At 41.4% G+C, this 21,973-nt stretch overlaps 1 protein-coding gene across 3 annotated transcripts in view; it reads left to right on the top strand.

Moving 5' to 3' along the window:
- The first annotated feature begins 1,579 nt into the window (after positions 1-1,579).
- Positions 1,580-21,973, top strand: part of LOC122558517 (KH homology domain-containing protein 4-like) — a 72,952-nt gene continuing 52,558 nt past the window's right edge. For all 3 annotated transcript variants that reach the window (XM_088000347.1, XM_088000346.1, XM_088000348.1), the window contains exons 1-4: positions 1,580-1,717; positions 8,971-9,226; positions 13,065-13,190; positions 18,151-18,230. In XM_088000347.1, coding sequence (XP_087856473.1) covers positions 1,689-1,717; positions 8,971-9,226; positions 13,065-13,190; positions 18,151-18,230 — 491 coding nt within the window. In that variant the 5' untranslated portion in view covers positions 1,580-1,688. The remainder of the gene's footprint in view (positions 1,718-8,970; positions 9,227-13,064; positions 13,191-18,150; positions 18,231-21,973) is intronic.

Here is a 21,973-nt window from a genome sequence, read left to right as displayed (position 1 = left end):
TGACCAGGTTTTTTCCCGCGATGGAGAGCGACCGTAGCTTCCATCTGCCCAGTTTCTGCCTCACTTTGCTGATACGCTCCTCCCAAGACTTGGCGCATGCCCCAGCCCCCCGAATCAAATACCCAGCACCTTCAGATGGTCGGTCCTGACGGTGAAGGGGATCGAGGATTGGTCGGCCCAGTTCCCGAAGAGCATGGCCTCGCTCTTGCCTCGGTTTACCTTGGCTCCCGAGGCCCATTCGAACTGGCCACATATGCACATGTGTCTGCGCAAGGAAAGCGGATCCGAGCAGAAAACGGCAACGTCATCCATGTACAGGGAGACCTTGACCTGCAGGTCCCAGCTGCCAGGAATAGTCACCCCTCTCAGGCTCGCATCCTTCCTGATGGACTCGGCAAATGGCTCTATGCAGCACACAAACAAGGCAGGAGAGAGAGTGGGCAGCCCTGCCTGACTCCAGATCTGACTGGGAAGCTATCTGATTCCCAGTCATTGATTGAGACTGCACTGACAATGTTGGTGTAGTGCAGTCTGATCCAATTGCAGATTCCCTCCCCAAAGCCCATTTTGGAGAGAACATCTCTCATATACCTGTGTGATATCCTGTCAAAGGCTTTCTCCTGGTCCAGGCTGATCAGGCAGGTGTCCAACCCTCTGTCCTGCACGTAGGCGATCGTATCCCTGAGGAGTGCGAGACTCTCAGTGATCTTCCTGCCCGGTACAGCACAGGTTTGGTCAGACTCTCCTTCTTAACCTCTTCCCTTATCTGAGGTCAGCTTGCCCTCAGGTTAAATCACCACCCAGTCACGTCTCTCTAATAAGAGCAGCCCCTGTAGTCTGGTAAGACTATGGTGACACAACAACTTGGAGCTTGCTGTGCAAAAACTGGCTTTTGAGGTTCCTGCATTTCAATAGTGACTATATTTAGAAAACGCTTCATTAAGCTGTGAAGTGCTTAAGTACATTTTCTGCACCAAAAGATTATATTTACAGTAATTGCTAATGAGTTGAAAATTCACAAATGATGGCCTACTTCCTCATTGGTCATGATGGCGCCACCAAGTGTCAGAGAGAGGGATCACTGCAGCTCCAGCGACCCCTAATGGAGGGGAGGCTATCCGTCTGCGGCTGCGCCATTTAGTGGAGGGGAAAACACTGCGCAGCGGCCGCGTCACCTAGTGGAGGGGAGGACAGCCGGTAGGACAGCCAGCTGGAACTGCGCCATCTAGTGGAGGGGAGGACAGCCGGTAGAGGCTGCGCCGCCTCATGGAGGGGAGGACAGCCAGCTGAAGCTGCGCCGCCTAGTGAAAGGAAGGATAGCTGGTCGAGGCCGTGTCACCCAGTAGCCAGCAGAGGCTATGCCACCTAGTGGAGGGGAGGACAGCCGGTAGAGGCCGCGTCACCTAGTGGAGGGGTGGATAGTCAGCAGAGGCTGCGCCATCTAGTGGAGGGGAAGGCAGCCAGCTGGAGCTGCGCCATCAAGTGGAGGGGAGGGCAGCCAGCTGGAGCTGCGCCATCTAGTGGAGGGGAGGGCAGCCGGCAGGAGCTGCGCCATCTAGTGGAGGGGAGGGCAGCCAGCAGGAGCTGCGCCATCTAGTGCAGGGGAGGACAACCAGAAACGCTGCGTCGACGCGAGGGGCACGTGGTGAGGACGGTTTGGCGCAGTCTCCGCTCGGTCAAACTTCACCATGTCGGCAGGTTCACCGCAATCGGCAGGGTAAGAGAGCCAGAGCGGCTGGGGCTGGGGCTGGGGGAGCGGGAGCGGGAGCGGGACAGGCCGAGCTCACCTCGACCACCTATTGTGAGGGTAACGGGTTGGGGCCGGGCTGGCCCGATGTGTGGGAGTTGTTGTGTTTTGAAAAAGGGGAAATGGTGGCCGCGTCGACGGCGCCATTCCCGGAGTAAACCGGATCGAACCGGACAGGCCCGAGTGTGTCCCCCACCCCCCCGGGCGATGGGAGTGAGTGAGGGACAGGATCGGGGCCTGACTGGGCCCCGGGGGGCGGGGGGCGGGGGGGGGTTGTCTCCCCTCCCCCGGCGGCGGCTGAGCCCTGGGTCTCCTCCCGCTCCGGGGGGGGGGGGTCCACCAGAATGGGGTTTTTTAAAAAAATAAAAACTTGAAACACCGTAACACGTTCATTCGGTTTGACTTCAGTCTCGTTCAAGTTTTAAGGCCCCCCGGGTGGGATAAAGATTCAAAACAAACCCTTAATCCCAGCTCAAATTTAACACAAAAAGTGTGTAATATAAACCCGGATTATGATTTGTTTAGAACCAGTTCCTCTCTCACACCGAGCCTGCAGTGGAGGGGTCGCGCTCAAACTTAAACAGGAGCGAAGTCAAACTGGGCTCAACTTATGCCCCTTTTGTGTTAAGTTTGAGCCCAGACCCTTAATGCATTGATTATATCTGTCAGCTTGTTTTTTTTCTCTTTGTTCAAATTGCATTGATACTTTCTGGTCACTGTCATGTTGAATCCTGATTTTTTTTTGTGATTTATTTAGTGTTTGCTGAATTCAAAAGGCAAAATTCATTGTTGCATAGTTATTAATGCTAAGAAATAAAAAAAAACACTTGCATGTTTAACTTATTTTCTGGAAAGTGTTGATCTGTAATGCCAAGCTTTTTATTATTCTAATGATGCTTATGCTGAACCTCTGGGTCTCCTTAAACACAAAATATGCTAACAGATATGAAACTACATTTTGGCTGATAGAGTCATAGAGATGTACAGCATGGAAACAGACCCTTCGGTCCAACCTGTCCATGCCGACCAGATATCCCAACCCAATCTAGTCCCACCTGCCAGCACCTGGCCCATATCCCTCCAAATCTTTCCTATTCATATACCCATCCAAATGCCTCTTAAATGTTGCAAATGTACCAGCCTCCACCACATCCTCTGGCAGCTCATTCCGTACACATACCACAATCTGCGTGAAAAAGTTGCCCCTTAGGTCTCTTTTATATCTTTCCCCTCTCACCCTAAACTTATGCCCTCTACTTCTGGACTCCCTGACCCCAGGGAAAAGACTTTGCCTATTTATCCTATCCATGCCCCTCATAATTTTGTAAACCTCTATAAGTCACCCCTCAGCCTCTGACGCTCCAGGGAAAACAGCCCCAGCCTGCTCAGCCTCTCCCTCTAGCTCAAATCCTCCAACTCTGGCAACATCCTTGTAAATCTTTTCTGAACCCTTTCAAGTTTCACAACATCTTTCCGATAGGAAGGAGACCAGAATTGCATGCAATATTCCAACAGTGGCCTAACCAATGTCCTGTACAGCCACGACATGACCTCCCAACTCCTGTACTCAATACTCTGACCAATAAAGGAAAGCATACCAAACGCCGCCTTCACTATCCTATCTATCTGCGACTCCACTTTCAAGGAGCTATGAACCTGCACTCCAAGGTCTCTTTGTTCAGCAACACTCCCAAGGACCTTACCATTAAGTGTATAAGTCCTGCTAAGATTTGCTTTCCCACAATGCAGCACCTCGCATTTATCTGAATTAAACTCCATCTGCCACTTCTCAGCCCATTGGCCCATCTGGTCCAGATCCTGTTGTAATCTGAGGTAACCCTCTTCTAGTAAGGCATTTGACAATGTTCCCCACGGGAGACTGATTAGCAAGGTTAGGTCTCATGGAATAAAGGTATACAGAACTGGCTCAAAGGTAGAAGACAGAGGGTGGTTGTGAAGGGTTGTTTTTCAGACTGGAGGCCTGTGACCAGTGGAGTGCTTTTTCTCTGCTGGCCACAGAAACGTCTGTCTGTACCTCTGACGATAGAATCCCCTAACACAATTGATCTCTTGGAAGCTGACATGCCCCTCGTTGCATTAGAGCCAGTCTCAATACTAGAAACTTGGCTGTTCGTGCTATGTTCCCTTGAGAATCCATCACCCCCTTGAATGTTTTGTTTTATAGACCAGATTGATACTGCTTATGTTTTATTTTGATTCTCTTTGAGGATTATCTGTGATTCTTAATTCCCAATTTCAAGCATTATGCTGTGAACTAATGATACAATTATATAGCTCTGCTATACCATGCTCAACATATCTCTTCATTTTACTGTTTCAATTCATTAGTAAGCTGCATTTTAAATCAGCGGACATCTGAGCCTCTAGCTCCTTGTTGTTTTGACTACAAAATGTTTGGGCACCACATTTGTATAATATCATCCATATGTTTATCGAATGACCATTTTAATGCCCTGGACGTTTATGTGCAGATGTCTGAAACATGTACTATATTTAGCTGTAAATACAGTCCTGTTTCTGTTCCCCCAATGATGGACAATTGCGTGAAAACACCCAAAGAGTGGTGGAGAAATTGATTAGATTAAAACAAAGTTTTTATGAGCTGTTATTGTGCTCCGTGAGGGTAGGGGTTGAACTGAACTAAGGCCAGTGTGGATGTGTCTGAAAGAACTGTACGTAATTTGACATTAGATTGACACACATGTTCATCTCTTACTGGATAGTCAGCTTATGCTTTTGGAAAACTTGCCAGTAGGAAAGTACACCCAATGTAGAGTAGGATGTTCAGTCAGTAGTTTTGTCCATGTAGAAGATTGTATATATCCTGAAGTTTGTTTTAGTCTGGTATTGATTTTTTTTAGATTCCCTATAGTGTGGAAACAGGCCCTTCGGCCCAACCAGTCCACACTGACCTTCTGAAGAGCAACCCACCCAGCCCCATCCCCATCCCCCTATGTTTACCCCTGACTAATGCACCTAACACTACAGGCAATTTAGCATGTGCAAACTCCATGCAGACAGTCGCCCAAGGCTGGAATTGAACCTGGGTCCCTGGTGCTGTGAGGCAGCAGTGCTAACCACTGAGCCACCATGCCGCTCCTAATTTTCATTTTCTTAATCTTGCGAATTAACTTTCTCGTCTTGTGTTGAAGACATTGATTCCTTGTTACTTTGTACCACAATACGAGGCAGCTCGGTAGCTCAATTATTAGCACTACTGTCTCTCAGCGTCAGGGACTTGTGTTCGATTCCAGCCTCGGGCGACTGTGTGTGGAGTTTGCATGTTCTCCCTGTGTATGCATGGGCTTCATCCGGATGCTCCAGTTTCCTCCCACAGTCCAAAGATATGCAAGTCATGTGAATTGGCCTTGCTAAATTGCCCATTGTGTCCAAGGATGCACAGGCTGGGTGGATTGGCCCTGGGAAATGCAGAGTTACAGGAATACTGTGTGCAGTTCTGGTCTCCAAATTTGAGGAAAGACATTCTGGCTATTGAGGGAGTGCAGCGTAGGTTCACGAGGTCAATTCCTGGAATGGTGGGACTACCTTACGCTGAAAGACTGGAGCGACTGGGCTTGTATACCCTTGAGTTTAGAAGACTGAGAGGGGATCTGATTGAGACATATAAGATTATTAAAGGATTGGACACTCTGGAGGCAGGAAACATGTTTCCGATGATGGGTGAGTGCCGAACCAGAGGACTCAGCTTAAAAATACGGGGTAGACCATTTAGGACAGAGATGAGGAGAAACTTCTTCGCCCAGAGAGTGGTGGCTGTGTTGAATGCTCTGCAGTAGAGGCCCAGTCTCTGGATTCATTTAAGAAAGAGTTGGATAGAGCTCTCAAGGATAGTGGAATCGAGGGTTATGAAGATAAGGCAGGAACAGGATACTGATTAAGGATGATCAGCCATGATCATGTTGAATGGTGGTGCAGGCTCGAAGGGCAGAATGGCCTACTCCTGCACCTATTGTCTATTGATCTGGGTGGGATGCTCTTGGGAGGAAAGATGGGCTGAATGGTCTGCTTGCACACTGTACCTGCAACTCTCAGATTTTATTGTTAGTGCATGGTGAAGATTTTGTGATTTTGCAATGTTGTGCACTGGGAGACATTAAGCATGATGTGATTGGAACAGGTCATGGGGCAATATTTTCCTTCTGGTAGTACTAATTATTTAAAAGTTTGCACTTTACGCTGTAACAATGCTAATATCATGTCACTCTTTTTTTTAAAAAGCCATGATGTAGATGGGATGTTAAATATCCCTGATAGAAGATGTTTATAAGGATAATAAAGGAAAAGGGAATAGGTAATCGCATTGGCTAAGGAGAACATTGCAATGCTGGAGAAAGATGATGTTCCAGAGGGATCAGTCTGTTTGATTAGATTACTTACAGTACGGAAACAGGCCCACCAAGTCCACACCAACCCTCCGAAGAGCAACCCCCACAGACCCATTCCCCCACATTTACCCCTTCACCTAACACTAGAGCAACTCTCCATCACCACCCTTTGCCTTCAATTTTTAAGCCAATTTTGGATCTAATTTGCTAACTTGCCTTGGATCCGGTGGGTTCTTCTTCATCGATACATTTAATCACCTCTTCAAAAAACTCAATTAAATCAGTCAGGATCTCCCTCTAACAAATCCATGCTTACTGTCTCTGATCAATTCCTGCCTTTCCAAATATTGATTAATCCTGTCCTTCAGAATTTTTTTCCCAGTAAGTTCCCTAAAGACCGTTAGTTTGATATGATTAGGTTACTTACAGTGTGGAAACAGGCCCTTCGGCTCAACAAGTCCACATCGACCGTCTGAAGAGCAGCTCACCCAGACCCATTCCCCTACATTTACCCCTGCACAAATCACTATGGGCAATTTAGCATGGCCAATTCACCTAACCTGCACATCTTTGGACTGTGGGAGGAAATCGGAGCACCCGGAGGAAACCCACGCAGACATGGGGAGAATGTGCAAACTCCGCAAAGACAGTGCCCGAAGCAGGAATTAAACCAGGTCTCTGGCACTGTGAGGCAGCAGTGCTATCCACTGTGCCACTGTGCTGCCCTAACTAGGCGGTTTGGTTACAGCTACAAACAAAAAAGGTACAATTGCATAGTTTGGTATTATCTTAAGGCCACCAATTTGTGGGAAGGATGTAGAGAAACAAATTTGTAATGAAATTACAGAAGTACAAAAATTGTAGAATCGTTATAATTGGAGAACTGTAATTATCTGTGTTGTGACTGTGATAGTAGTAGTGTAATGGACAGTGAAGGGCAGGAGTTCTTGGATAGTGTTAGGGAACTTTTCTTTTAGCAGTTATGTTTCCAGGCTAGTGAGAAGGAGGCAGCATTGCTGACCTAGTTCTTGAGAAGAGGTGAGCCAAGTAGATCAGGCCTAACTAGGAGAAATTTAGGGGACAGTAATCATTGCGTTAAAAGGTTAATGTTTACTATGGAAAAGGGCAAAGGGCTGTCCAAAGTAAGAACAATTAATTGGTAGAAAACCGACTTCACTGGAGCAAAAACAGACCTTTGCTGAATAAATCAGTGTGAAAGGTTGACAGGAAAAACTAGCCTGACAAAGCCTTCACCAAAAGATTTACTTCAAGCACAGTCAAGACAGAGACCCTCAAAAAGGAAAGGGTAGGGAAAGCAGAAATAGAGCCCCTGTATGACAAAAAAGGCAGAAATTAGAGGAGAAAAGGTATGTTACGACAGATGTCAAGTAGAAAATATTATTGAGAATCAGGATGAATATAGAATGTCCAAGCAAGAGGTGGTAAAGCAAATGAGAGAAATAGTGACAAAGTATAAAAGAAAACTGGTAGCCAATGTTATAAGTAATCCCAAAACTTTATATGGACAGATAAATAGTAAAAGGAGGACCAAGAAAGGGGATTTGTGTGGAAGCAGAGGGTGTCAGTATTAAACGGGTACTTTGTGCTTTTCAAGAAAGAAGATGTTATCCAAATCATCATGAAAGAGGATTTAATTCAGACGCTGGAAGGGTTTAAAATTGATAAGGAAAAGCTTTTGGATAAGTTTTCATCTGGAAGAAATTCCCCATATCTATCTTAAAAGGGCTATCTTTTATTAGTTTACCTCCTAATTGCCCACTATCTATTTGCAATCTACAAGGCAAGAGACAGGAGTGTAAGCCCACCCACTGGTGGGTTTACTGCAGCTCTAACAACACCTTAAGAAGCTTGACAGTATCCAGGACAGAGCAGCCCACTTAACCTGCACCCCATCCACCACCAGTATCAGGGATTAGGATCTTAAGTTATTGAGAGAGATTCAAGAAGTTATAACAATTTTTGTTGGAAAAAGAACGCTGAGAGGCGATTGTTTAGACATATTCAATATCTTATGTCTGCCCATAGTAAATATGGAGAAACTGTTCTAACTCACGAATGGTTCATGAATGAGTGCACAGATTTAAAGTAATTGGAAAAAGAAGCAAAAGTGATTTTGTTCTAGTCAAATTAAAGAATTCACAAAAAAATTATACTGTTATCCAAAAAATGGAAGAATGTGCTGAGATAGTGAGGGAAGGTAAGAGAATGACAATAGATTAATTGGTCATTTATAACTGTGGGTGACATCTTGCACTGTGTAAGTTCTGTGACAATTGAAAATTCATTGTCAGTCAGGCATGCATTGTATCTATTTGCATGTACTGAAAGCCACATATATTAATGCACATGGCCATGTTTTTTTGCAGACATGAACATTGAGTGCACAATGTTCCTGTTTCAATTCAACATAGTAGGTGACAGCTATATGCTGGTGCATTCCTCAGAGGTAATGCTGTAAACAACCAGAGTCAACCTGTCTGGTTTAAAATGTAATCAAAGCCTGAGTCTTAACCGTCAACCAGCATTTCATCCTGCAGTCTTCATTGCAATACTTTAAGAAATCAGAGTCAACTTGCCAACTAATCTACATTCCCTGGTCATACCGTATGGATATTGGTGCTCTCCCAGTATTTGTACTCTTGCAAAATGTTCTGATGGGTGCAAATTGAAAAGCTTTGCCAAAATTTGTAATTTTTCAATAATATTTTAAGTTCTGTACTACCAAGCAACTATCAAGAAATGTGTTGAAGCTATTTCAGGAAAACTGATGAACTTGATGATCTCTTTTAGCACTAAACTAACAAACAATATTACCAATATGTTTCTGTACTCTAGGCGGCGTAGTAAATGGGATTGTCCAGAATCCGTTCCAGTGTCAATGGCAGTATCAATAGAGTCACAGATGAATAATTTTCCTGTCACAATGTCTCAAGTTGCAGTTCATGGTGTAAGTCTCTCTGGTCCACCATCAGTCAGTCAGTCTCAGTCTTCGTCAGAGGCATTAGATGCAGCTGCTGCTGCCGCAGCTAGGATTAATGCCATGTTGATGGCAAAAGGAAAATTGAAGTTACCACAAACTCCAAATAACAAAGTAAGTAATGTTTGTTTTTTAACATTTTACTGTACAAGAGGGGAGATTGTAGGACTTTATCAGCATTTTAACACTGAACAGTAGAATGCCATTTTCCAATATTCTGCATATTTCATCAAAATATACACAAATATTTTACATTTCTGTTCCATGTTCATTTATTTGCAATTTTTCTATTCAGTTGTTATATCTAAATGCTTCATTGCGTCAGTAAATCATTAGTTAAGGAGAAGGCAACTTGTTTATGCAAAATTTCAGGACCACTTTAAGTGATGAATAAAGTTCTGTGCTTTTGTCCATCTCTCTCTCTCATGAGTCACATAGGGTCCAAAATCTTGGGTAACTTGGGTGTAGTTCAAGTCCAAACATAATGTAATCTTGGCTGATAGTTCATGGTACAATCCTGAGCATTAGCCTCTTTCAGACAAGAAGGTAAATCTTCGTGCTCGTGTTAATGCTTGATTGTATGACATTGTTTAAAAGAAGGAAATTTTCCTCTCCTTGTCGCATTCTGATCACAAAAGTTATCTTTTGGATTTCTGATAAAACTGTTGCAGAGTAACTGCTGATTTTGCATTGTACCAATTTAATGTGAGGTTCTCAAAATTTGATCAATTGACATTAATGGCACATTTCATCTTAAAGAAGGTAACTGAACAATACTACCTGAATAATATTTGCCTTTATTGTTGTTGTTCCTAAATCACTATTTCTGAATTCCAATCTAGTCTTGCAAACTGTGGCTAACATAATGAAAATTAATATAAGACCAGCAATGGGCTATTCTGCACCTCAACTCCATTCACATATTTTAGCTTTATTCCTTAAAAACATAAAGATCTGGTAATATTTAAATTTCAAAGCCTGCTATGCCATTCACTGTGATCATGGCTGATATTCTCTCACTATTCCCTGTTATTGCTTTCTTCCCGTACCTGGTCAAGCCTTTAAAACCTTTGGTAAAAATCTGTCTCGAATATTTTTTGAATATGTTCAATGACTTGGCCTTCATAGCCTTCTGTGGTAGAGAATTGCACAGGTTCACAACACTTTGTATGACAAAAACCTTTCCTCATCTCAGTCTTTAATGGTTTCCCCGTATTGTGAGACTGTGTCACCTGATTCTAGGCTCCTGATCGTTGAACACATCCTCTCTGCAACTATTCTATCCAGAACTGTTAGAATTTTCTATGTTTCAATCATCTCTCAAATTTCTAAACTCAGTAAATACAGGCCCAGTTGAACCAATCTCTCCTTATGGGACAGTCCTGTCATCACCCGAATGAACCTCAGCTGCACACCAGCTATGGCAACTGTGTCTTTTTTTAGATAGGGAGACCAAAACTGCAATATTCCAGGTGTGGTCTCACCCAAGCTCTGTATAACTGCAGTAAGACATCCTACTTCTGAACTCAAATCCTTTTGCAATGAAGGCTAATATACCATTTGACTTTCTGATTGCTTTCTGTACCTGCTTGTCTACTTTAATTGGCAAGTGTCTAAGGACACCAGAGCCTTTTGTACATCTATATTTCCAGTGTACCATCATTTAAATAATATTTTCCTTCACACCCAAGCATATAAATTCATGTGTTGCACATGTATTTGCTCACTCATTCAACTTGTCAAAATTACCTTGAAGCCTCATTGCATCTTTCTCACAGCTCTCAGTTTTGCCCAGTTTGGAACCATCAGCAAACTTGGAAATATTGCAATTGGTTCCCTTGTCCAGGTCATTCATACATACTCTCAATGGTTGGGCACCCAGCATTGATCTTTGCACACCCTAATAGGCACCGCTTGCTTCTTGAAGAAAGACCTATTTATTCCCACTATCTTTACTGTTTATCAACCAATTCTCAATCCAATTTATATTTGCTCATAAAGACACCTATTCTATGTGGTTTAACTTTGCCCACTAACCCTTTATGAGGGACCTTATCAAAAGTGTTCTGAAAATACAATTATACCACATCCACTGGTTTTCCCTTATCTATTCTACTCGTTCCATCCTCCAAAAAAAACTTCTTTTAATAGGCATTATTTTCCTTTCTTGACTCTACGCTGATTTTGTCCAGTCCTGTTCATGCTTTCCAAATGTTCTGTTATTAGACTTATTATAATACACTCTAGCATTTTCCACTCTACAGGTGTTAGACTAACTGGTCTCCCACCCTTTTATATTTACGTTTGCCACTCTTTAATCTGTAGGAACTGCTGTAGGGTTTATATAATGTTTGGAAGATGACCACCAATGCATCCAGTGATTCCAAGGCTATTTCTGTCCTATTTTGGAAAGTAGTTTATGAATCACTGATGATTCCTCAGCCTTTAACTTCATTAATTTCACCAGCATTATTTTTCTCCTAATACTGAGTTCCTTCAATTCACCTTCTCACTGAGACCCTTAGTTCTCTAAAATTTCTGGGAGGTTATTTGTGTCCTCTGCGATAAAAACAGAACCAAATAATGTATTCAGTTGTTTGGCCATTTCTCTTCCTCAGTTAAAACTTTCCTGCTTTCTGACTGTTCAGGGACCTGCATTGATCTTTATTAATGGTTGTCTCTTTGCATATTTCAGGAAGCTTTTCTGTATTTACTTTGTGTTCCCTATGATTTTACACTTGATCTATTTTCCTCCCTTTTGATCAAACATTTTGCCCTCGTTTGCTGATACGATCTTGACAATCCTGCAGTTATGTGTCTGTAATCTCACTTACATCATAACCATTTATATCTGTTTAAACTGCTAATTCATCTACCTAATTGCAAATGCTCTACACACTAAGTCACAAAGTCTTTAGACTTGTCTTTTTAACCTTGTTAGTCATTATAGCTTTATAGTGCAGTGTGTTCCGTATGTTTCTCACCTTTGTTTTTATTTCCTTCTGTTTTTGTTTGCTTCTTACCTTTATGTCTTTTGTTTCTATCCTGGTTTCTCCTGCCTTTCTCCCCCAGCTCAGGTTCCCATGCCCTGTTAGCCTAGTTTAAACCTTCCCCAGCAGTGCTAACAGCATTCCCCCATCCCTTCACGGTTTGTCCTGGCCCCATTTTCCCCAAAATCTACTTTTAATTTATTATCCTAATTTCCTGTATTCTAATTGTTGTGTCTCTTTCCTTTTTAACCTATGTTGTCAGTATCGAATATGTATCATGACCACTGATGGTTCAACCTCTGAAACAGCCTTGATCCCTGACTCGGGAGGCAAAATACTGGTGTCTTTTGTGGCTGTATAATGAGCCATTTATTTCTCTTACCATTGAATTCCTTCTCATTATAGCCCTGCCATTGCTTTTCTTGATGCAATCTAACCCCCTTCTATTAGCAAAGAGCATTATCGTGGTCAACTATTATATCCCCAAAGGAGAAATGAAGTTGGTGAAACTGTTGCCATGGAAATCATAAGCAATTATTTAATGTTATTTAACTCCAGTTAGGATAACTTGAAATAAATTGTGAATAGTGCACTCTTGACTTTCCAAGAACAAAGCAGAGTAGAAATGAATAATGGACATTGAAACATGAGTTCTGAAGAAGGGTCACCGACTCAACAAGTTTTTCCTCTCCACAGATGTTGCCAGACTTGCTGAGTTGCTTCAGCAATTTGTTTAATCTCTACTTCAGGACTTTGTTTAACCACTTTGCATGACTTTCTTAACTGATTATTCTTAATTTATCCAAAATACAAATAAAGCTTTCATGCTGTTCTTGGTAGAAGGCTGCAACTTGATGATCCAGCATGAAGAAATTATTTCCTTTACTTCATTAGAGGAGAATGCCTGTGTTTATAAAGTGCAAAATAATCAGTTCTGTTCATTTGATAACTTTTCCTTCCAGCCAAAGTCTTCAAAATCAACGTCCCATGCAAAGAATAAAGATGATATGGTCGTTGCTGAAATTGAAATTAATGATGTACCTATTGTCTGTAGAAATCTACTTACACGAGGTCACACACAAGATGAAGTAAGTAATTAAAAATTTTAACAAAGTTTCCTTTCGACATTTTGTATGTAGTTTATGAAAGAATTTGGAAGCAACTGCATTAATAAAAGTAAACCTTTCAATGCAAATCTTTATATAACTTGTATTTTTATTGCGCCTTTAATGTTGTAAAATATCCTGAGATGTTTTAAGGAATATTGTGACACAAAATTTAACACTGATACATGAGAGATATTCGAGCACTTGACTGAAATCTTGATCAAAAAGGTAAATTTTAAGGAACCATTTAAAGGGAGAAAGAGGATGAAAAGGGTTCGGGAAAGAATGTCAGAGCTTAGGGATTTGGCATCTGAAGCTTAGCTGTCAGCGATGGAATGATGAAAATTGGATGTGCATAGGGTACTTAGTTTGTAGAATAGCTCTACCTGCGTATGAGACTTTTCCAAACAGTTTTCTATTTATCCTACTCTGCATACCAAAAGTACTGAGCAGGTAGACAGTTAAAATTGCCCAGGATACTTACTAGTCAAAAGGTTCTCTGCAATCCATTATGCTGAGCAGGTAGTAAGGACACTGATCCAAAACCAGTGGGTCTCCTCTTTACATGTATGTGCTAGTAATCTTAAATGCTGATTTCTTTGGCAAATGCTTCTACAACAGAATAGATACCAGGACCCCATAATGAAGAAAGCTGGGGAGAAGATCATGGAGATGAGTTGATGAAAGGCCATGAAATAATTTGAAAACAAAGATGAGAATTCTAAAGTCTTTAAAACTATTTAACATTGAAAAGTATGAGAGGATAAATGCAGCAGAGATTTTGATGAACCCAAGTTTACATAAGGTAGAAAGTAGAAATCAACTAGGTAGAGTTGTGTTGAAACAGTCAAATATAGAGGTAACACAGACATGGATGAGAATTGCAGCATCAGATTAACTGAGGCAATTGACAATTGAAATTGTGTGTAGTTGTCTGTATATAATTTCTGAGAGACCATATCAAAATAGAATTGTGCAGGACAGAAGGAGGTCATTGAATTCTTTGTGCCTCTGCTGGCTCTTTGAAAGAGCTCTTACAACTAGCCCTAAATCTCTATTCTTCTGTAATGACAAATGCATTGTCTGAGTTTGTTTTTGTACACTACAGCTAATTTATTTGTGCATGTATCCTTTTGAACTTCTTAACTTGGTTATATGTATTGTATCTTAAAGGGCTGATTTGAACTTAGCTTGCATTGGATCCTCTAGGTTGCTGCATGACTTCCCAACTTCGAATCAATATCCATGAGAAACCTGAACATGTTTCATTTTCAAATATGTGTTCATTTCCCAATTAGTGGTAGTTAGAGTATCTACTTTTACCATGCTTTCAGAAAGTCTATTCCATATTATCTAAATGTCTTAGTAAAATAATTTCTCCACATTTCATTTTTTAACTCTAGACCTTTGGTTATCACCCTTTCTGCTCTAGAGAAAACATCTCCAGCTTCTAGTTTCTCTATAAAATTGAACTGTCTTATCCCTAGTATAATTCTAATACATTTTTGAACTCTCTCCAAGCTCTTAATATCTTTGACCACGTTTACAAAAAGTGCTATATCTGGGACCTTCTGTTTATCTCTCCTCAGTTTAATATTTCTTTAATGCTGTATAGTCTATACAGGATGTATGACTCAGAAGCAGGCAATTGGGCTCAATCAATTCATGCTGGTACTTATATTTCATTCAAGCCTCATTCTTTCTTTGCTGATTTAGATGTACCACCGTTATCATCTATTCCCTTTTCCCTCGTTTGCTTGTTTGGTTTCCCATCAAATGCATCTCTATATTTGCTGCTCCCCTTTGCTGTGGTAGCAGGTTCAACATTCTCATCACACAAAGCGGCTTCTTGATTACTTTGTACTGTATTGATGGACTCAATTAGAGCCTGTCTTACAAGAGGATAATTCACACTCTAATTCTTCAAAATCTTTCATGATTTTTAAAACTTTTATTTAGCCATCCATCAAATTTCATTTTCACAAGATGTGGTGGAGGCTGGTACAATTGCAACATTTAAGAGGCATTTGGATGGGTATATGAATAGGAAGGGTTTGGAGGGATATGGGCCAGGTGCTGGCAGGTGGGACTAGATTGGGTTGGGATATCTGGTCGGCATGGACGGGTTGGACTGAAGGGTCTGTTTCCATGCTGTGCATCTCTATGGCTCTATGACTCTAAGAGACCCACCTTACCAATCCATGCCCAATGTTCATAGCACCACATTTCTCATATCCTTGTGAAATGCCTCTGCATCCTATGCAGTGCCTCTACTCTACTTCTGGCAACTGGAGTTAAATCATCATGGTGACTTGTGCAGCTTTTAATTTTTTTGTACTTCAAATTTCCTTTGCTCCTCTATCCTACCTAGATGTGTACCTTCTAAGTAATGAGTACCTCTATTATTCCCACCAGAATATTGTACTTCAAAGTTTGTGCGAAGATTTGTAGCTCGGGTGCTCGTTGCTGTGGTTCTGTTCGCCGAGCTGGAAGTTTTTGTTGCAAATGTTTCGTCCCCTGGCTAGGCAACATAATCAGTGCTTGGGAGCCTCCTGCAAAGCGCGTCTTTGATGTTTCCTCCGGTGTTTATAGTGGTCTGTCCCTGCTGCTTCCGGTTGACAGTTTCGGCTGTCCGCTGTAGTGGTTGGTATATTGGGTCCAGGTCGATGTGTTTGTTGATGGAGTTTGTGGATGAATGCCATGCCTCTAGGAATTCCCTGGCTGTTCTCTATCTGGCTTGCCCTACGATAGTAGTGTTGTCCCAGTCTAATTCATGTTGCTTGTTGTCTGCGTGTGTGGCTACTAAGGATAGCTGGTCGTGTCGTTTCGTGGCTAGTTGATGTTCATGTATGCGGATTGTTAGCTGTCTTCCTGTTTGTCCTATATAGTGTTTAGTGCAGTCCTTGCATGGTATTTTGTACACTACATTCGTCTTGCTCATGTTGGGTATCGGGTCCTTCGTTCTGGTGAGTTGTTGTCTGAGTGTGGCTGTTGGTTTGTGTGCCGTTATGAGTCCTAGGGGTCGCTGTAGTCTGGCTGTCAGTTCCGAGATGCTCCTGATGTATGGTAGTGTGGCTAGTCCTTTTGTTTGTGGTATGTCCTCGTTCCGTGGTCTTTCTCTTAGGCATCTGTTGATGAAGTTGTGCGGGTATCCGTTTTTGGCGAATACCTTGTATAGGTGTTCCTCTTCTTCTTTTTGCAGTTCTGGTGTACTGCAGTGTGTTGTGGCCCTTTTAAATAGTGTCCTGATGCAGCTTCGTTTGTGTGTGTTGGGGTGGTTACTTTCATAGTTTAGGACTTGGTCTGTGTGTGTGGCTTTCCTGTATACCCTTGTAGTGAATTCTTTGTTCGGTGTTCTCTGTACCATCACGTCTAGGAATGGGAGTTGGCTATCCTTTTCTTCTTCTCTCGTGAATCGGATTCCTGTGAGTGTGGCGTTGATGATCCGGTGTGTTTTTTCTATTTCCGTGTTTTTAATGATTACAAACGTGTCATCGACATATCTGACCCAGAGTTTGGGTTGAATTTGCGGTAGGACTGTTTGTTCTAACCTTTGCATAACTGCCTCTGCTATGAGTCCTGAGATTGGTGATCCCATGGGTGTTCCGTTGATTTGTTCGTAAATCTGGTTGTTGAATGTGAAGTGTGTTGTGAGGCACAAGTCCAGTAGTTTAAGTATGCCGTCTTTGTTGATAGGTTCAGCGTCCTGTTTTCTGTTCTGTATGTCCAGTAGGTTGGCTATTGTTTCTCTGGCTAGGGTTTTGTCAATCGAAGTGAACAGTGCCGTCACATCGAATGATATCATGGTTTCTTCTTTGTCTATGTGTATATTTCCAAGAATTCCTGTGTTGATTGTATAGAGTGTTTGGATCCGCTGACCAGGTGTTTCAGTTTCTGTTGTAGTTCTTTGGCCAGTTTGTATGATGGTGTCCCTGGCAGTAATACTATGGGTCTGAGTGGGATGTCTGGTTTGTGTACTTTAGGTAATCCATAGAATCTGGGGGTGTTGTTGCTTTCCGGTTTCATTCTTTGTAGGTCAGCTCTGGTTATCTGTCCGTATTTTTGTAGATTCCTTAGTGTGTTATTAATCCTATTGGTGAGCTGTGGGGTGGGGTCAAACTCCCTCTCCCTCTATGACCCGATACCCAACATGAGCAAGACGAATGTAGTGTACAAAATACCATGCAAGGACTGCACTAAACACTATATAGGACAAACAGGAAGACAGCTAACAATCTGCATACATGAACATCAACTAGCCACGAAACGACACGACCAGCTACCCTTAGTAGCCACACACGCAGACAACAAGCAACATGAATTCGACTGGGACAACACTACTATCATAGGGCAAGCCAGACAGAGAACAGCCAGGGAACTCCTAGAGGCATGGCATTCATCCACAAACTCCATCAACAAACACATCGACCTGGACCCAATATACCAACCACTACAGCGGACAGCTGAAACTGACAACCGGAAGCGGCAGGGACAGACCACTATAAACACCGGAGGAAACATCAAAGAAGCGCTTTGCAGGAGGCTCCCAAGCACTGATGATGTCGCCAAGCAAGGGGACGAAACGTTTGCAACAAAAACTTCCAGCTCGGCGAACAGAACCACAGCAATATTGTACTTCACATATCAATGCTGAATTTCATTTGCTATTTTTCTACTCTGCAAACTTATTTAATGTCCTCCTCAGTATTTGCTATCCTTCCTCAATTTGGTGTCCTCTCCAAATTAACAAAATTGTGGTGTTTGATTCCAAAGTACCAATTTTTAATATAAATTGTTAACAGTAGTGGTCCAAATACTCATCCTTGTGGAATGCTACTTCCCACCTTAAGCCACTTCAGATAAAGTACTGGTCTGTTCTTATATGCTGATAATGCTTGTTACTGTCTACTAGATACTAAGTAAATTATTTTACTTTTTTCAGATAAACAAAATTAGTGGTGCAGCAGTTTCCACCAGAGGCCGTTATATGAATGCCGATGAGAAGCAAATAGCAGCACAAGGGTAATTGCATTTTCTAGTTTATTTGAGCATTGTGCTTCAGGGCCTAATAGGTTTTCCATATTGAGTTGACCATTGTGTTTTAATTAAAAACAATTACACATTAATGATTTAATTTCTCTTAACATAAAAATGGAAAAACAAAAGGAGTACATCATTTTTGGGGTTAAGAAATCTTTTTGGTAGCAGGAAATTGGAAGCTGTCATTTTATTTCACCTCTGCCTTTCAATTTGTATGAATGTGTGTGGGTAAATGTTGCCAGAGCATCCACTGGAGAAATAGCTCATTAAATTATGCATTCCATTGAGAACATTACCTGTATTTTGATACAGAAAAGGCTGGAGATCAGAATTGTTTAGAATAAGCTGCCCTTCACTGTTATGCAATTTAAAAAGTTCTGGAATTGTGATTATGAAAATTGCTATTTGAAAAGTAATCTTTCTTGGTATGGATGAGAGTGGGGTTATAAGTTCCACAAATGAATTTACATGGAATCATAATGCAGGAAGATGGTAGAATAGGAATATTGTGGTAGTAGGAGGCGGTGTTGTCTAGGGATATTCTGTCCTTTGCAGTCGAAAGTGAGAGTCCAGAAGGCTGAATTGAGTGGTGCCAGGATTTGGGATATCTGTTCTTGGATGAAGAAGAGCTAGCAGCGGGAGTGGGAAAATTTAGTTGTTGTAGCATACATATCCATGTTATTGATAAGACAAAGAAATAGATTCTGCTTTGGAACTCTGAACAACTAAATGATATATTAAAAAGTAAAAGTTCTAAGTTAATGATCTCTGGATTATTACAAGATAGCAAACAAGGTAGATGAAGGCAAACCTGGAGATGTTATGTAATTCAATTTCAAAAGACCTGATGAAATATCACCTTAAAGATTGCAATGTAAGAGCATGAGGTAAGGTCATAAGAGATAGTTACAGGAACAGGCCATTTAACCCCTTGAGCCTGCTTTGCCATTTAATAGGATCATGGCCAATCAGATATTCCTGTCTTCTATTTCCTGCCTTTTCTCTGTAGTCTTTAATTCCCCATCTGTTCAAGGATCTGTGTATCTCAGCCTTAAGAATATACAACGACTATGGCCCTACAGCTCTGTGAGGCAAACAGTTTCAAAGGCTCTCAACCCTCTAAGAGCAGAAATTCCTTCTCTTAGTCTTAAATTTGATGCCCTGTTATTCTGAGACCTCTGTCCTAGTCTCTCTCATGATCCTGTCAGTCCCCTTAAGAATATTGTATCTTTCAATGAGATCACCTCTCATTCTTTTACGGTCCAGTGAGTAGAGTCACAATCTATTTAGTCTTGCTTACAAGACAATCCCTCCAGACCAAGGATCATCCTAGTGAATTTTTTCTGAGCTGTCTCCAATAAAATGTTATCTTTCTTTAAATAAGGGACCCAATACTCCTTTCAATGCTGCACATGTGGATTCACCAACACCTTGTACAGTTGCAGTAAGATTTCCTTCCTCTTATCCTCCAATCCTTTGAATTAAGGGTCAACATTTCATAGCCTTTCTGATTAACTGCTGCAGCTTTATGTTAGCTTTCTATGTTTTGTGTACAAGTAGCCCCAAAGACCCTTTGTGTTGCAAGACCTGTTTTTTCCAGTTAAATGTTATTATTATTTTGTTCTCCCTTCCATGATGAACATCTTCCCATTTTCCCACATTATATTCCATTTGCCAACGTTTTGCCCACTTACTTAACCTATCAATGTCTCTCTGTAAACTGTTGGTATCCCTCTTACAACCTGCTTTTCCACCTATTTTCGTCTGATCTGCAAATTTGGCTATGATCTGCAAATTTGGCTATAATACATTCACTTTATTTCTCCAAGTCATTAATACATGTTGTAAATAGTTGTGGTCCCAGCAGTGTTGCCTATGAAACTCCACTGGTCAGGGGTCACCAACCTGAAAAAGTAATCCTTATCCCCACTTGCTGTTTCCTGTCCATGAACCAATTCTCTATTCATGCCAACACCATGGACTCTTATGACTTAACCTTTTGCGAGGCACATTGTTGAACTCCTTCTGAAACCCCAAATACAATACATCTACTGGTTCTTGTCTATTGATTGATACCTCTTTGAAAATATCTAATAAATTAGAAAGACATGATTTCCCTTTCAGGAAGCCATGCTGATGCTGCTTGATTAGATTACAATTTTCCAAATATCTTGCTGTTACTTCCTTAATAGTCAATTCCAGTACTTTTCCAACAATGGAAGTTAGGCTACTGCTCTTTGCTTTCCTCCCTTTTTGAATTTGGGTGGGGGGGAGGTTGGCATTAACACTTTTTCAAACTTTGTGTACTTCTCCAGAATCCAATGGATTTTGGAAAATTACAACTAATCCATCCACTATCTCTGCCATTGCCCCATTTAGGATCCAAAGATACAAATCATCAGGGCCAGTGGACCTTATTTAACCCCATTAATTCCTCTAATACTACTTCTCTAGTGATGATGGTATTTAATTCCTTCCTAGTTTTTGCCTGAGGTCTGTTGGCCCTCAGGTTACATAACCGGTCGCTTCTCTTTCATGAGAGAAGCCCCTATGGCCTAGAAAGACGATGGCGACACAACAAATTTTCTTTAGTATGTTATAAAGTGGAAAGTTCTCCCTTGACAACAAAAACTAAGATACCCAAAGAGGAGCACCTTGCTCTATAATCTGTAAAAGAAGTGTGAAAAGTAGTGTAACCTGCTTTTCAGAAACGTCTAGTGGTTAAGTAAAATAAATCCCTGACATTCACTTTAAACAAATTGTTACTTGATGATTTTATCGAACTCTTAACAGTGAATAAATTAACTAAACTATTAACAATCGAGTAAAACCCTTCTCACTATTAATGATTAAGCAAGACTCTAATGGTATGCTGTTCCAATAAATATGTCCCACTCATAAAAAATAGAATTTAGTCTTCCGAAATTACAGTCAGGTTGTGTGTCTTCTGAAAGGTTCTGTGTATTCTCTGTCAATTCTTCTATCAGGAATGCCTTCTCCGTAAGTGGTGCCATTGTTATTTAGATGGTCCTTTCTCTAAGACATAGATAAGGTTGTAAGAGCCAGCAATTCTTGCTCTTGAGAGCTGAGGGCCATTAACGCTGGCCGATGGCAGCTTGCTCTGGGGCCTTTGTCAAACTGCCCCCATCTTTTATCCTTGATGACATATTAATACAACTTACAATGGATTAGTCAAAACCATCAGATTTAAATTTAATAGGTATTTTTGGTATCTAAGTATGTGTTACAAATTGATTGGCTAAATACAAAACATTGTTGTTTTGGTAAAAACTGCTGCCTGGTTTGCCAGCTGTATGGCCTTTTGATATAAATGTTTCAGTTCGGTTGCTCTAAGTGTACTTGCAAACTTTCAAGCTGCTGCTCGCAGATGTCCATTTTAAATTTCTAAGTACAGCAAAAACACATGATCCTTTAAAGGGACCACACAATGCCTTCCCCATTTTACAAACATCAAAGTCTAATCTCCTGCCTCCCAACCTACAATTACTCTACCCAACTTCACAACAAGTTATTAATAGGATGTTCAAAGTATCTTTCACAGGGAAAACTGATGCGTAATATCTGTTTAACTCCTCAGCCATTTCCTTTACTATCTTGCCCAATTTTCTGAGGGGCTTGTTGTTTACTTCGATTTCTCCCTTCCTTTCTATAATTTAAGAAAAAATCTCTTGCCAGCTTTTATGTTCTTCGCTAGTTTGCCTTGT

The sequence above is a fragment of the Chiloscyllium plagiosum genome, unplaced genomic scaffold (assembly GCF_037043375.1).
Source record: "Chiloscyllium plagiosum isolate Xiang-an unplaced genomic scaffold, Cpla_swu_hap1 HiC_scaffold_2, whole genome shotgun sequence".
In the NCBI taxonomy this organism is placed as follows: Eukaryota; Metazoa; Chordata; class Chondrichthyes; order Orectolobiformes; family Hemiscylliidae; genus Chiloscyllium; species Chiloscyllium plagiosum.
This window is presented reverse-complemented; position numbering and strand designations above follow the sequence as displayed.